At 42.3% G+C, this 16815-nt stretch overlaps 1 protein-coding gene across 1 annotated transcript in view; it reads right to left on the reverse strand.

Annotated features, from left to right (window-relative positions):
• Positions 1-573: 573 nt before the first annotated feature.
• The window catches only part of LOC307242985 (putative E3 ubiquitin-protein ligase HERC1), a gene marked incomplete at its 5' end in the record, with an annotated part of 47654 nt that continues 31412 nt past the window's right edge, over positions 574-16815 (reverse strand). The window contains 22 exons of the mRNA XM_080017634.1: positions 574-1098; positions 2241-2546; positions 2681-2833; positions 2926-3178; positions 3299-3375; positions 3813-3978; positions 4136-4302; positions 4499-4668; positions 6474-6612; positions 8467-8636; positions 8896-8998; positions 9915-10034; positions 10130-10285; positions 10588-10769; positions 10883-11021; positions 11107-11232; positions 13513-13578; positions 13701-13982; positions 14378-14551; positions 14832-14930; positions 15024-15155; positions 15300-15414. Coding sequence (XP_079873760.1) covers positions 928-1098; positions 2241-2546; positions 2681-2833; positions 2926-3178; positions 3299-3375; positions 3813-3978; positions 4136-4302; positions 4499-4668; positions 6474-6612; positions 8467-8636; positions 8896-8998; positions 9915-10034; positions 10130-10285; positions 10588-10769; positions 10883-11021; positions 11107-11232; positions 13513-13578; positions 13701-13982; positions 14378-14551; positions 14832-14930; positions 15024-15155; positions 15300-15414 — 3466 coding nt within the window. The 3' untranslated portion in view covers positions 574-927. The remainder of the gene's footprint in view (positions 1099-2240; positions 2547-2680; positions 2834-2925; positions 3179-3298; positions 3376-3812; positions 3979-4135; positions 4303-4498; positions 4669-6473; positions 6613-8466; positions 8637-8895; positions 8999-9914; positions 10035-10129; positions 10286-10587; positions 10770-10882; positions 11022-11106; positions 11233-13512; positions 13579-13700; positions 13983-14377; positions 14552-14831; positions 14931-15023; positions 15156-15299; positions 15415-16815) is intronic.

Consider the following 16815-nt stretch of genomic DNA (forward strand, 5'->3'; position numbering starts at 1 on the left):
GTTTGTTGCAATACCCTTCCAAATAAGCCCCTCTTCCCCAGTGCCGTGGTATTTTGTATTGATTCACGGGACTGTTCCAACTAATCTACTTCCTCTAATTTATAATCTCATTCCAAGTCTATACCGCTGTACGTGATTTACAAAGTCTCATGGCTCGTGTGAACCTGGGGAAGCAGGAGTGAAAATGCGTGATCTGCTCCATGGCTTTTTATTTTCCAAAAAAAAAAAAAGATAAAACCTGTTCACAGCAGGTATCTGTGCTATCTGACAGTAGGTAGCACCCCACAGAGAACAATAATTTTAGTTAGCTAACTAAAATTATTTTTTGACAATTTGACAGGAAGAAGATTTATCATAAGCAAGAACTTTATTTAAATTATGGATCAATCACAATCTATTTAAAAATGTATATGTGCCTGAAAGAAGAACCACATGAAGTTAGGAGTATGCAATACATCGCAAATTACTCACGGAGGCCAATAAATATTCAAAATATTATGGACATTCTGCGAGGCAAACTTGGGCACTGTTAGGGAACGCAGTAACATCTTCACAAATCAAGGAATCCCAAACCAGTGTTAATTAGCTTTATTTTACAAATCATTTGAATCATCGGAGCAGCTTAAATAGTTATATCCCAAAACGCACATACAGTACATGTACATAATATCATTATAACAGGCCATAGTGACATATCTTAAGAAAACACTGTACTTTAATGTCCCTGTTTTGTTTCTTCAAGCATCTATCACAACAGTTCACAGTTGAAAACAAAGAAAAAAACCAAAGCAAAGGTTATTGTTTATCGACATGTAAAAAAGTGCATAACGTACAAATAGACTTGGCAAATAAATATGTGCTCAGTGCATCATGTGCCTGGAGATACGTACATTCATCCAGCATCGCGTTTGCTCGCGAGTTCGGCTGTCAGTCGTCGGCGATGTCGATGTTGAGGGACAGCATGTAGTTGTCCATGTCGATGTAGGGACAGTTGTGGATGGAGTAGCGCAGCCGCTCGGCCAGCGCCGCCTGGCTGCTGTAGGGCGGGAGGCGCAGCAGGAAGAAGCAGGTCTGAGCCGTGGGGAGGCTGTTGACAGGCTGCGGGGTCCAGGGGAGTATTTTAGGTACGTGTATGATCACGCACGCACGCACACACGCCCACGAGACCATGCACACGCACGCACGCACGCGCGCACGCACGCACGCACGCACGCACACACACACACACGCGCGTAAGCCCCGTAAATAGTTTACAAATGCCTTCCAGTTCAAAGAGCAATAAGTGTGATACATCATCTGGAGGAACTGCGCTCCAGGTGACAATTTCTATTACAGCCACTGAAAACTTGGGAAAAGACACAGGGCTGCACAACTCCACTGAGGGTCCGAAAGTCAGAAATGAGCCTGATCTTTTATTTGCCATTTTCACAGCCTGGCCGTTCAGCTTGTTTTCTGTTTATCTGTGCTTGTCACAAACAACGACATATTACTGACAATGCGCTGACAATAACCGACTGCCGATGTTAGTCCTCACAACCCCTTCTACGGGCTGATGACGTTTATTTTCATCAACAACGTAAATACTGCAACTGCTGTGTCATTGCTCCACTCTCCTTCAAAGCTGATGTTTCATTTTAGAAATATACTGGGCAGTGTTTCCCACAGAATTAGATTCAATTTGTGGCGGTAGCTGACCGGGGGGGGAGAGGGAGTGACAGAGTGTGTCGCTGTTACGCACGGCCCTTTTTTTTTTATTCGTTCGTATAATGAGGAAACCTAAAATAAAAACAGAATGTTTTTGCTTCATTTTTAGAGGAACGGGCCACACGATCGCTCCCTCTCCAACGTCTCCGTTACGCATGGAGAGGGAGACGGGCGCTAATTGGGCCCTGATCAGTCCCTCAGAGGACACACTGAGGACCCAAAACGTGCTGGGGTTTTTGATCAACGATATCATATTATTTTTGAGGGCTTCAATGCATGATCAGAATGACCAATGAAAAGATCCGGGGCTATTTTTCATATTGTTATTATTTTTGTAAAAATATAATTATTTTTAGATCGGGGCTATTTTTTTTCCCCTAGATTTTTTTTTTTAACTAACCCTATTTGTCCTTTATTACTTAGGAGTTACCTAAGTAGGTCCTTAGTAAGGTCCCTTACCTTTACTTTTCACATGTGAACAAACAACAGTTTGAAGGATTCATTAAGAAATTACCAAAAAAATCGATTTTTCTTACCTTGTCGACCTTGATGATTTGGAACTTCTGTGCGTTGTCGGCCGGGTTGGAGGGCAGCCTGGACCTGCCGGAGACGAAGCGTAGGAACAGAACCCGCTCCTCGTTGGTGAACTCCTCCAGGCTCTGCCACAGCCAGGTGATGAGCTGGTGGGTTTCCGAGATGTCCCGGTAGCGCGCCACCTTCTTCAGCATCTCGACAGAGACCTCCGGGAGGCCGCAGACCAGCTGCTCCAGCTGCTGGGCTGTCAGCAGCGTGAGCAGGGGCACGGGGACAATGCTGCACATGCCCTCTCTTACTGCAACCGCCTAGTTAATAAGATATACAGTAGGTAAGATCATTCATCAATGTCATTAACGGGTATCAGGATCAGCTCATGTTGACTTAGGGCGTCCAGTTTGATAAATTCACCCACGCTCATTAGCGGTTAAGTGACTCAAACCTGTGAATCCATTTCGTGCAGTCTGTAATCCATGGCATTCTCCACATACTCGGTGCGGTTGGAGAACGTCAGAGATATGTTCTGTCCTCCAGGGACCACCGGCACCAACCGTCCGTCAGCGCTGTGAGCCACGAACGAGTCCAGCGGGATCATCTAGGACAGACAGGTCGGCGGTAGCAGCGGGTAGAGAGAGCGCCAACATGCAGACGTACGACCACACCCACACACTGGGCTCAGAGCCTCACCACAGGGAAGTTGTCCTCGGTGATCCCGCTGTTGTCGAGGTGGAGGATGCCCTGCAGGGAGCGGTAGGTGAGCAGGTCCACCTCTTCCAGGTCCTGCCCTCCGAGTGGGATGCAGCAGAGCTGTTTCCAAACCCAAGGCGCCAGGTGAAGGTCCAGCGGCTTTTTCGTGCGGATAGCCACCGCCATCAGGATCCCCAAGAAGCGGAGCTGAGCCATGTGCTCCTCCGAGACGGCCGCCGGGTTCAGGAGAAACCTGGCAGGGGACGCGGCCAATATGGAAGACGTCATTCAAGACATCCTTGTGTACATCTGAGGCGTACAATATTAAACAATCATTTTGAATTCAGCCTTCATCAAATAACAGATCATGTACCTGTCCGTGTTGCTGCCGACGTCACTAAAGCTATTGGGAGTATGGATGAGGAGATCCACCAGACCACTCTGTAGCTCCTTTTAAAAATAAGACCAAGAAACAGGGCTCCATGTTAACATGGAAGGAGAAAAACACGCCCGCCCGCCCACCCACCGCAATTGGGGTGCATTTTGCACACCTGTCTCCCTCTCTGACGGTACAGACTATGTGCAAGCTAGCGATGCACGCACCAGTGATGGGGTGCCTGCGATCGACGTGCCATAACAGTGTCTTTTTATGGTATTTTAGGTCACCTAATGGAACAAAACATGTGGATATGGAACGAAAACGTGCGTAATGGGGACACTTTCTCTGTGACTCTCTCCTCGATCAACCTCTCTCCATACGCTATGCACAGAAAACCCATATATACAACAAAGACATGCAAATGCACATAGACACATACGAAAGAAACCCATGGACGGTGCTTTCCCTTCTATGCTTATATTTCTATTCTCTGTGTTTCTCATCATACCTGGCACATTTCAGTGATGGTGTCATCAAACACTCCTCCCGCATCGTCGGCTCCCTCCCCGACAAGCTTAACTTTCCAGGCTCGTGATGGAAGTCGCAGCTCTTGCGGATTCACATCCACCACCTGCTTCGCGATTTGCACAAAAATGGGCTTGCTGGGCTGCCCGCTGTATTGGTTAAAGAGCAAAAAAATAAAAAATAAATTAATGTTTTGATAGAGCATGCCAAAGACTCCAGATTTCATACGTAAAGCAAACTCCCCCGTCTAATTACTGTGCATTATGCCGATCTGGTCTAGTGACCGGTTCCCAGAGGCGTGGTTACCTGGTGGAAAGCCTCTTGACAGTGATCAGCGGCCCGTAGGTTTTGCCGCGGATCATGGTTCTGCTGATAGTGCGCACCAGGGGGAAGGTGTTGACCTTAGGGGAGAGGAGGCCTCTGAGTTGGCCTCGAATGATGGCCGCTGTCCCTGAATTATAGCGGTTTGATACCTAAGAGACGAAAACATTTGTAAATTAGGGAAGAGAAGGGCCCGAGAATAAATGCCAAGGACACAATGGGGATGACATCTTGTAATAGAGAAAGCAACATTTTCATGCCCATTCCCAGGAGTTTGGAACTCAACCCTGAATGACGGTTCTGAATTCACGACGAGTTCAGAGTCAAACAGTGAAGTGCGATTGTTACCTGGTTCTTAGGGTTTAAGTTGAGCAGCCTCCACGACCTGTACATGAGATCGGAGAAGTGATGGAGCACCTTGAGGCGCACGCCCAGAACTTCGGGTCTGAGATCCTTCAGGGTGTTGTACTGGGGGGGGATCGCCAGAGGCAGGTCTACTGGCGCACCGTCATGTTGACCTGGGGTAAAAACACGGAATCAAGAAAAACAAACGAAAGAAACGGTGAGCGTTAGAGAAATGTGTCAGAGAAAATCAAGCAATCACAAGCAAGTTCCAGCAGACAGCAGCGGGCGACAGATGAAGGTTGCTGTGCAACAGTGTGACTCGTCATTTTCTTGCTCGCTGCCACATTCACCCTCCCAAGACCCACGCGCCTCACTAACCTTCATCATTAACCCACATTGAATGCAAACTCAGACGGAGCCGGGCCACAGCCTAACTGAACCCCGACCAGCCAACCAAACTCCCATTTAAATATTGAAAAACCACAACATTCACATTAAAACGGAGAAAGATGTTGAAGTAGCATCAATTAGGACTCCCAAGTTATTGCTTGGTATTAGGGCTGTGCGACGATCTGATGCGTATCTAGATACATGGGCTATGATAGGATGCAAGGACGAAACATTTTATTACGGAACGATTCCATGCAATCTGATACAGTTCTTAACATTTGTTTAATGTAGACATTCATTTTCCATTATAAATTAAAATAGGCCAAATTCAAATTCAATATCTCACAATATCTATTTTGTATTTTTGGCAATTTGTATACATACAAATAATTTATATTGTATAGATATTAAAGATATATATGACATTTTAATTCTATTAATTTTTATTTTTATCCTATTTAATTGTATTATTCTTTTTATTCTTGCTTCCGGACGGTTAAGCTTTTTGTTTTTTAATGCTTATGGTCTGTACTGAAGTGCCCCAAACCTCACCATAATAAATTGCTAAGTACATGTAAATGTCCCTGGCGAAAATAAACAAATTCTGATTCTAAAAGTGGCATTTCCTACCTTCAGCTAGATATATTTCATAAAAGACCAGGGAATCCCAAGTATTGTTGTTACTTTATGGCATTTAGATATAATAATGTCTAATATATGACAGAAACTGGTGTTTTAGGTCTCAAGTAGGCCAAGGTCACTTTTCAGTTGTTTACAGATTATGAAAGTGCAGATTGTAAACTTTCAATTGATGTGTCATACATTGAAATCTGAAAATATTTGAAGAACACATGTTTCCTTGAATGTTGGAACACCTAAACTCCCCTGGCAGAGACAATGCCCCTCAAAGATCCTCAAGTTTTTCACACTTAAGAGGCAGGTAATGGGTGGGAACGATAGCTGGTTAACTCCACCCCCAACCACTCCCCCGCGAGACCACCTGTCATTGTCAGCGGGTTAAAGCATGAAGAATATAAAAACATAACATATGAAAATAATATCTGATACTACTAATACTGTGTGTGTGTGTGCATGTGTGCGTATGTGTGTGTGTGTGTGTGTGTGTGTGGCGAGACAGAGTCAGAGAGAGAGAGAGAAGAGAGAGAGAGAGAGAGAGCGAGGAAGAGGGAGCGAGCGAGCGGGCGAGGGAGACGTGTTGGGTTGTCGGTTCAATGGCGTGAAAGTGACATGACTGCAACATTAGATCAGAGAGTCTTAGAGGACGCAGCAGCTTGGTTTATACTAAAGTAGAATTTGCAGCAGAGCTTCAGTCGACCGAGTCCTAACTTTAGAATCGGGCTATGGACCGGTTCATGGTACATTTAGATCGATCCCGGGCTCCCTTATCGATGTAGTCGCATCATTAACATACAAACCTGGTTTCCAATTCGTATCGGTGAATCGTTACACACCTACTTGGTGTGACACATATCATTTATTGCGGTTCAAATCTCTAAAATATCCACGACAAAACAAACTGTCCAATGGTTTCTATCAGGACGGTAAATACAATTTGTGGAGCCGGTACCTGTTTTTTCGGAGCCTGCCGCAGGGGAGGTCCACGCTGCGCTGGTGCAGCGGCCGGCGGAAATCTGCCTGATGTTCTTTCCCTGAAGGACTGTTACTAGCGTGGGCTCCCGAACCACGTCTGTGTGACCTAGACCAAGCTGGACACGTACACACACACACACACACACACACACACACACACACACACACACACACACACACACACACACACACACACACACACACACACACACACACACACACACACACACACACACACACACAAATGTTAGAAAGGCACCACAACCTAGTCCAAATTCCCTATCAAACTCCCGTGGTTCAAAAATCATTTTACAGGACATCCGCCAGCCGCTCATGTTTTCATATGAAAGACCCTGTCCACTCACAAAGTTATTATTTCTGCTGATGTAGAAACTGGAGACTGGGTGTGAACACACTTGTTTGTTTGGCTTCTTCCCCGACTGACTCGCAGCGTAGCTCCGGCCAAAACTCCTGCATCAGTTACAACTTGATGGACCGTTGCCAGAGACGCACATTTAAATTGTATAAATACATATAATATTGTATGACATTATGTAAATATTCATTCTCAATGAATATTGGTGAAAAAACTAAATGTTGTTGCACATTGAAAAAATACTTTTTCCAGGGGAACATTTAGGGAAATTGTGTCGTCTTCCATGAGTGGAAAACAATATTACTGAAAACCAGGTTTTCCTGGAATTCAGTGAACTATGTACATCCATCGCTCTCTTCTCACTCATAGATTTTCTTTCATATCCAACTACATTTTACAATTTATAGGCAGACTACTATTGCTTGGATGCAAGTCTAGTAAATGGCCAACTAAAATAAATGCTCACCAATGTATTATTGGTGAGCATTCAATATCCACATAAATGATTAAAATACGGTGGTCCATTGACTGACGAGTTTAATTTGTTCTGTGACAGAGCTCGTAATTCAATCTGCTCGTATAGCAAATCAATTTTCCCCATTGAAATTAATTGAAATGCCATTAATCCGTTTCAGCCCCCAAAAAACCACCCCAATTTTTTTTTGTTACGTGTTTTTAAATAAGAAAAATGTATTTATAAATAACAAATATTGTATAAAAACATAATAAAACACAATAAAAGAGAATGTGTAGATCATTTTTGCCTTCTCCCAGATGATACCCTCCGTCATGCTGTCTCCTGCGAGCTGCTTCTCCGTCAAACACACTAACAGCAGATTCTCCATCTTTTCATGGACAGCGGTCCGCAGCTTAGACATTATTTTATTTTATTTAAACACCCTTGGCTGGCGTAATACACTTTATCGTCTCCTTCTGCTTCAGAATGGTACATATGGTAGAAGTACTACGCTCGTAGTGCCTCGCCAATTCCATCACACGCACACCTCGCTCATGTTTTTCTATTATTTTGCGCTTTAAGTCAATGGACATCATCCGCTTCTTCTTCTCACCACTTACTTTTTTCGGACTCATGGTTGGAAAAAAAAAATTGGCAAAATAACTGCACAAAAAGCACAAAACGCGAGCACAAAACACAAAAGCGATGCTTCCACGCTCAGGTAACCACGTGAAATGAAGGAGTGAGACGCGGGACGCTGTCCGGATTCGCTCGCCACGCCCACCAGCGGCGGCACCTGAAGCTCGCTCCTCGTAACTCACATTTATGCTCGCGAATCAATACAAAAAAATCAACGGAACGACGGCTCATAACTCAGAAAACTCGTATGTTAGTGCGCTCGGAACTCAAGGTACCACTGTACAACATCAATGTCTTTATTGAAACCAATAAAAAAAAAAATAACTTCCTTTCTACCACAAAGAAAGATTACATCTTGAAATGGACTTAAAGCCTAATCAGACTCTGTGCCTCACTTCCTATCTTTCCGTGATGATGTCAAAACAAGATGTGGTTCGAGCCGAGATTTAGTGTCACCTTTTTGAAACTTGCGATGTGATTTACTTTATTTCCCCTTACCTGCCCCTCCCTGTTGCAGCCCCAGGCGTACACTTCTCCCGTGGAGGACAACGCCAGGACGTGTTCACAGCCCACGGCGATGTCCTCAATGAAGTGCCCCTCCAGGCCGGGCACGGCTTGGGGGCGGGAGCCGTTTACCAACATAGAGTTGGGCAGACCCAGCAGACGCTCTGACAGATGGAACAGAAGTGACAGATTAGAGCAGGAAACTGGAAAATAGATCCCAGTTTCCAGGTAACATAATCCTTGGTGGTTTCCGTGACACATTACTTGAATAAATATAAAAAGGATTATTTTCCTACTAGCGCCCGAATGTTTTTAATCATATTGACAATATACTGTAAATGAATCGTAAAACCAGCATATCAATTCAAAATAGGCAAAATGGCTGAAACGATACATACACACACAAATAATCTATTACAGTACCTTGTCCAAAGGTGTAAACCTGTCCATCAGTGGCCAACACCACGGAAAACTGAGATCCACAGGAGACCTTCTTAATTCCCTTATTGCACAGCAACTCTACTCTCTGAATATGTGAGAAAAATCAAAATATGTCCATGAAGCAACAAATTCACAAACGGCAGAGCAGGTGTTTTATATTCTACCATATGAAATGATCATTATGAGGACTATCGTGGAGCTATTTAAAAATTAAACCGAAGGGACAGCCCCACCTCTGACTGAACACGGATCATTGACATTTCTGCACAGGGAGCACTTTCTGTTCTCTTACCATTGAAAGAAAAGGGGAGAATGAGCAAAAAAAAAAAATAATTCCTCATATTCTGGCTCATTGTTGGTGACTCAAAAACTAATTCAAACCAATCAGATGAAACAATTTTAATAGAAATGCATATCACAAGTTGGAAAGTGATACTGATATGATAGCTCACATTGAGCCACAACTCATTGGATCTATTTTTTATTATGAAAATGATCTCACCGTGTAGAGGAAAACATTAGTGGCACATTATGGATACTCTATTTCCATATTTATTTTAAATGAATAGTCTACGGGTGTTGTTGGACGAGTGCCTGCTGCCCATAAAGGGTTCTAGCGCGATGGGAGCATAGGGTCTTGTGACAATACTTCCTCACTTCTAAAACCTAAACGTTTTCATGCTTGTGATCAGTCTAGATCTTGTCTTTTTTCCTGCTGTCATCCTGTAAAAGAATGGAGAAAGAAGTGACCGTGACCGGTGCTTTATTGATGCAGTGCAGGGCTCACAAATGTGGATTTAAAGGCATATTCCCTTTAATAACGACTGAACATCTCTAATCATTTGGCGGCCATGTTGAATTATATATTGTTGGCACAACTAACCACTGTGTATCACTATAGAGACTTATTCCCTTTCATGTAATTTAGGTTAAAAAAATAAGCATTTTTTGCCCATTGGTGATACTTCAGCATGAAAAGGGTTTCATCTCTTCTCACTTACTTTAGGATGCCATTTTGAGCTGGAAACTGTCCCCAGTTTGCCGCAATCTCCATCTCCAAAGGCCCATACAGTCATGCCGTCGTACGATAGCACCAGAGTGTGGTTGAGCCCGCATGACACCTGGACAGACATGTTTGATTCACTTTTATTTTTGCCGTGCCTCAGGTGAATTGGCGTTAGGATCGAGAGCAATTATATCCCGGTCCACGTCTGACCTGTCCTACGTGATACCCGTCCAGCTCCGCCACCGTCTCAGGAATCATCTTGTTGGACGTCAACCTTCGACCCAGGCGGCCGGAGTCTGGACTGCCAAAGGTGTAGAGCTTCCCGTCCGCGGTCACCACAGCCGAATGCCTGAACCCACAAGAAACCTGGTAGAAGAACGACGAAGACCATGCATTAGCTTCTTTTACCCACATAGGGAGTCGGTAATGATCAAATTACAGAACTACTGACATTAGGAAAGAGAAGAAATTCAGTGTTATACTTAGAAAAATACAGGATACCTTGCTGATCCTTGGGGCATTTTCGTATTAGAATTATTTTTACACTGCTCACCAGCTACTTCCCTGCCTCATCAGTTCAATTTCTTCATCTTTAGAATATCGGCGTTTAAAATAGGTAACTTTCCTTAATTCAAAAAAATAACCCTAACCCTAACTTTTTTTTTTACCTGAACCACCACTTGTCCTTGAAGGGCCTCTATTTGTTTGGGTCTCCTCTGTCCCTCATTGTTGCCATGGCCCAACTTGCCAAAGTCTCCATCTCCCCAGCTAAACACCTCTCCGGTATCAGTCAGGGCTAGAGTGTGGCCGTCTGATGCACCAGATGTTACCAGCTGTGTCACCACATAACCTGCAAACAGTTTGTCATATGAATTGGAAAGAGGGAAAAGAGAAAACATTGACGGGAAAAAAACATAATCCACCCCAAATGGAACTGCCGCCTGCTATTATGAGAATTATTACCTTGAAGACCTGAAATGATGGTAGGGGTGTGAAGATCATCGGAGTTACCCTGAGTCAGTCGGCCATATTGGCCTTCCCCCACAGCCAATACTGTCCCATTGGTCTGCAGGAGGAATGTGCAGTACAGACCACACGCAACCTGGGCAACGATAGAAAGAGAAGAAATCCAAACAGTCAACAAAATGTTTAACTTCGAAAACACGGGACACCGACTGATGAAATACCTGTTGTGTATGGGTCAAAGCGGGTGCAAGAGTGGGAATCATCAGGGTGGTTTGAGACACGGTCAACTGTCCATAGCGCCCATTTCCCCACATGTAGACCTCACTCTTCTCGCCTTGTTGCCAGTCCTAAAAATCAAAAGCACAAAAAAAAAAAAAACATGAAAAAAAGAACAAAAGTCCCACATTATAAAGACATTAAAAATTTGTTACACAATAATTATTTATTATGACTATAAATATAATGTTGTCTGTGGTACGAGATTGCTAGTTATCTGAAAGAACACCAAGATAGAGCTGGTGACATTTGACTGGTAAAGCCTGTATTCTATACCCTTGATTCAGAAAATGTCATCATTTCATTTCTATGAAACAGTAGAATATTAATATTAATATTAATATTAATAACTGTCTTGATATAAATAGCTCAAGAAGTTGTCTCGAGCAGAAGAAAAAAAATTTGATAAGAAGGATTCAAAAAATAAATGGCACTTCTTTATTGCAGGTGTGGGATGGTTTGTGGCCTTCTCACTCAGGTTCACTGTCCACGGAACACGCCTCCGGAATTCCATGTGCACATCGTGTGTCATGGATGCCTGTTGCTCTCACCATGAACAAGCAGTTTTCTCTCGCAGAGATGTAAAGTCCTCTTGCTCAGTTTGACGTGAACAACTACAGTCTTGTTGTAAGCTTTTCATTCTCTTTTGTGAGGTACTTTCTTTTGCCAAGGGCTCAGTGGGTAGGAGTGCAAAAGTACAGTATAAACTGACTTTTCTTCCATCTCAAACCGACTTTCTATCCAATAATCGAGAAAGTCGTGCTCAACTTGACATCTTTACACCCTCCCAATGATAATCATTGTTTTTTATTCCGTACAATGCAAAGCAGACTGTTTTTTTATTGTGATCCCTACAGACTACACCCTACATCTTAAATCAACTTTATATCTTCGGCTTCGTTGCAGCAGCCGATCCATCAGAGATGAAGAGAATAAAAATCAAGTATTTGCTAGTTTTGCTCCCACCGTACAAAGAAAACACAATAATTTCAACCGCTGGTTATTTTTATATCTGACAACATTGGGTCGGTCACGATGACACCTAAACACCAGGACACATGAGTGAACCTTTTACTTGGGTGAACACACATTACTAAACAGATTGTCTGAAGTGTGCGGCGTGGCTCATCTGTTCTCTCTGTGCTCATTCATAGAATACAGTCATGAACCTGATTCACTGTAAAACAAAACTGCCTGTTAACTAGGGATGTTAATAATTAACCGTTTGACCCTTAACCGACAATAAGAATATTGACCGATAGATACTATCAGCTAAACAGTTAAAAAATATATTATTAAAGAAAAGTAATTAAAAAATATATGTTTATTGCATAGTAAATTAAAATTAAGTTACACAATCTATTTCTTAAATACAACTCATGGCGGCGAAACGTGTAACTTGGGTTGTGACGATAACCGCTGTCATTTGCCATCACCGCGGGGTTGAGCTCATTACCGTCATCACCGCAGATAAAAATTATATTATAAATATATATATAGTATTAAATTTTTTGCTGGCGAAAGTTACAGGAGTGATATAAAATATAAACACATTCGTCATTGTTTAGTTCCCTGTTGGAGGAACGGGGCACGAAAATGCACAACATGCAACCCCATTCTCATGAAAATATAACTAAAAACAGTAAAAACACACTGTTTACAGTTATGTGTATAAAAATATCTTCATGATTCCCTAATGTATAATTATAATTTGTAAAGTCCAATAAAAAGCCACTTTTTTTTTTTATATTTCAATATTTTAATATTCAAATATAAATATTTTTTGTCAGATAATGGTAATGATCGGTTAACGAGGGTTGGCCATCGGTCAGAAAAAAAAAAGATCGAAATTAGCATCCCTACTATTTACCAACTGGTCTGGACTCCACAAAGGGTCAAAGATCTTGAATCAGGAGTAGGTTTACACTAGAGGACAATTGGACCCCCTTTTGGCATGACAGAATCCAGACAGATTGTTTGGCTTTGTTGCCTATAATGAGGGGCTCTACAGGGATATTCATGTGGTGTGGCCACTGCCTGTGCTTGCCCGGTGACAGTGTCCTTGCCTGGAACGATAGAACCTAAAAACCATCCCACACTTTGAACATCATCACCCCATGCTGCCAGGCAGCAGCAGGTGCAAAGGTGAAGGACGTACACAACAGGCTGAAACTGTTCAAGGCCATAAGCTTTTTTAATGGCATGTGATTAATAAACATAATATTCCAGTGTCAAAAAAATATAACTAAACAACAACCAAAAATGAAGGCAGAAAAAGGAGTGACTAAAATGCCATGTCTGCATAAATCGTAAATAACAGTGTATTTATTATATGAATGTAGTTGGCTTACCTCTGGTCTGGTGGTGGCCCATGATATAAGTTGTTCATCCATCCGAAGGCTCCACCTACTATTGTCCTAGAAGATACATTTTTCAAAATGTCTATTGTCAATTTTAGTTAGTATACTTTAGTTATTTAATCCTTTCAAAATCAGTTTTTCGCCATTTTCTAAAAGCTGCAATTTCACATAGTACTCACCAAGGCCAAGGCCATCTCCGCGGTGCCTGGTCCCTGGAACTCTGGGACATTAAAGGACTCTGGGAAGGTGGTGCACCTGGCAATAGCCTCTGCGCTACGCACGGTGGTGGCATAAGTAGCTAGCCAGCTCCATTCCGGAGGGCAAAGGCTTTCAGTGGTAGCATGATGTGGCGGGCAAGGGGTATTGCACAAGTGTTTTTCAATAGAGAGCCCAACAGTCAAGGAGGCCAAGCTCTGAAGAAAGGCACTATGGACCAGCTGGTCCCCAGCTGCCACATAATTCTGCAGAAAGAAAAGGCGGGCAAAACGTGTGACAACACATGGAAATATTTGTATTGAGGCAGGTTGATTTTGAAACATAATAGAAAGCAACACAATAACATTATGCTGCATTTATTGCTAAAACCTCTCAACTTTGAAAGCCTATGGAAAACAAAATAGAAATCTGTGTTATATTAGTTCAAAGGTCACTAGTTCTACATTTTGTTTGTGGCATTAGTGTCTGTCCCATGGATATACATATCTGGCAACTCTAGGATTTTTACATTAACCTATGTGAAAACATATTACCTGTGTATTTACACCATCGGTAAAATGGAAAAACAGAAGTGACTTTAGGGCCTCCATCAGTCATACCGTACAAACATCTTGAGAGACAATGTCCCTGCAACAATAACCTGCTCATAGACGTATTGCTCCCCAAGCAGTACAGTCAGCCTCTCCAGGAAAGCAACCATGCAGGCGGACTGATTCAGACCCTGGATGCCATGACTTCTAAGCACCATCCGACTGGAGGCCAGCACGTGGTTTTCACTGATCCAAGTCGGGCTGCAGCAGATTAACAGAACATCCTGGGGGAAGATGATCAAAACAGAAGTTAAAAAATGAGAAAGTCAAGGTGAATTGGGCTTAAGAAAATGCGACATTACAAAGAGGGCTGGGATGAGTGATACTACTTTCAGGTCAAGGTAGGGCTGGATATTTCAATATAATATTGATATCATGATATGAGACTAGATATCACCTGGGATTTTGAACATTTCTGAAGTTCATAGATTGTTCTGAACAATGCCTCTACCTACATGATCATAATATCCACATTACTTATGATTGATGATGATGATGAATTACCTTTGATTTCCCTGAGCAGACGGCAACCCCGACATTTGGAATCCAAGTAGTACTGACCACAGAACCCAGCCCTGGGACTGTTTGTAAGACCGAACCATCCTAAAAGAGCAACATTCCCATGAATGACTAAATACTTTCATAAACCTCATTATAATCCTCACGCTGACTCAACCAATACAGGCGATTTCTCACCTGTAGGGACCAGATGTTCAGCAATCCATCGATTCCCCCCGACGCCACGGCCATGCCGCCGGGGCAAAATGACAGTGATGTCACAGCCCTGATGTGTCCGTTGAGTGTAGACACACATCTTAAACTGTCAAGCTAGGGGAGATGCCAGTAAGAATTTTGTTTACGAAATGTATTGCACATAGTCACAACAATTTAAAATCATTGGTTTGAAGTATAATAGCTGTAGGTTCATGCTGGAAAAAGTGTTGGTGGAAGCAAAAAGACATCTCAACTGACCTTGACACCAGCACTGTCTTTCTGACAGGACGTTTTGCTCAATATTTTGGGTAATGACACATTGGTGCCTCCCTGTGGTAAAGTCCATACATGCACAACCCCATTCTCACTACCCCTAAAAACAAAACAACATACTGTAATGTGTATAATGTTTCATTGCAATCAAAGTTTTCCAATGACTTCAGAAAAATGTTAAATAAAAGCAAAGCTGCTGCAAAGGAGAGCAGAAAACAAAGCAACACAAAGCTGAGGGCAGTGATGGAGGCTTAGGTTTAAATAAGGGGAGTCGTGTACAAAGCATTATTTTCTGTAAGCCTGGTTAACTTTGCATATCAAGCCGGTTAATTCATCCTGTTCACCATCTAGCCTGACTGGGAGAAGACTTAGGGGTGAATTCACAAAGGGTTAGGGGGGGCTAGGGGTCGGCACCGCTGCCTTTATTTTTGTCCACGCAATTACTACCAGGTCTCTACAGACGGTAAAAGTATCACTCTAACTGCGTGTGGCTATTAGCGCCGGCGTTTGTGAATTGGACGCAAATTGGATTTGCGGCGAGGCTCGTATGCAAAGATTTGCACGGACGCTTGCTTTTTCTGTTATTTTCGCCGGTTCAGCGGCTGCAAAGCTGCGCAATCCTTTTGTGGATTCGCCTCTTAATGCGGTAAATCAGACATTGTTTTGCCTGACTGCCCTCTGTTTTGGCAATGACGAGTGTTGTTTGTTTGGTAGAGAAACAATTTAAGTTTGCAGGTTGCTTTCAGGTTTGTTTTTTTTAGGAGGAAACTGAGAAAAGACACAAATACAAATACATTACAATAAGGTCATACATACAGTATATGGATCAATGAACATTCGAGACCTATGCGTGCACATAAGGAATACATGTACGTACTCATATATACATATGAACATAGATACATAAACCTTTGAGGTGTATCTTCCACCATCACCCTCCCTCTCTGCTTTACAATCGTACCACTACCACTGTTCTAGTTTTCTGTTTGCAAATCTTATAAAACATGGCAAGACAAACTAATAAATAAATAAAACATTTATGCTTGGAATATACAGTATAACGTAGGTTCCTGATTTCAACATACAGTAACTTACTATTTAGGTGTAAAAGTGTCTGTAATAGAAAGCTTACCTTTTCAATGCATATGTTTGACATTATGAAAGAATAATATAATCTGTTTTATTTTATATATATGTTGGTGAGTATGTGCCTGCACCTCATTTGAAAACAACTCATTCCTTGTTGTCCCACCCTCTTGTTGACAAGAGATACAGTATCTATATATATATATATATATATATATATAGATATATTATTTTTTATTATTTTTCTTCTTTTCTTTTACAGAAATAGCTCAACTTTTAATTTTTGATTTGAAATTAATATTATATTGCTCCATAGGAACAGTTTATTTAGAAGGTTGTTGATGGAACACGTCTTGTTGGCCAATGGTCATTAAGTAAGGATACGCTCTTAGATAGCTTTAAAAAATGGCATATG

The sequence above is a fragment of the Zeus faber genome (genome assembly GCF_960531495.2).
Source record: "Zeus faber genome assembly, chromosome: 17".
Lineage (NCBI taxonomy): Eukaryota > Metazoa > Chordata > Actinopteri > Zeiformes > Zeidae > Zeus > Zeus faber.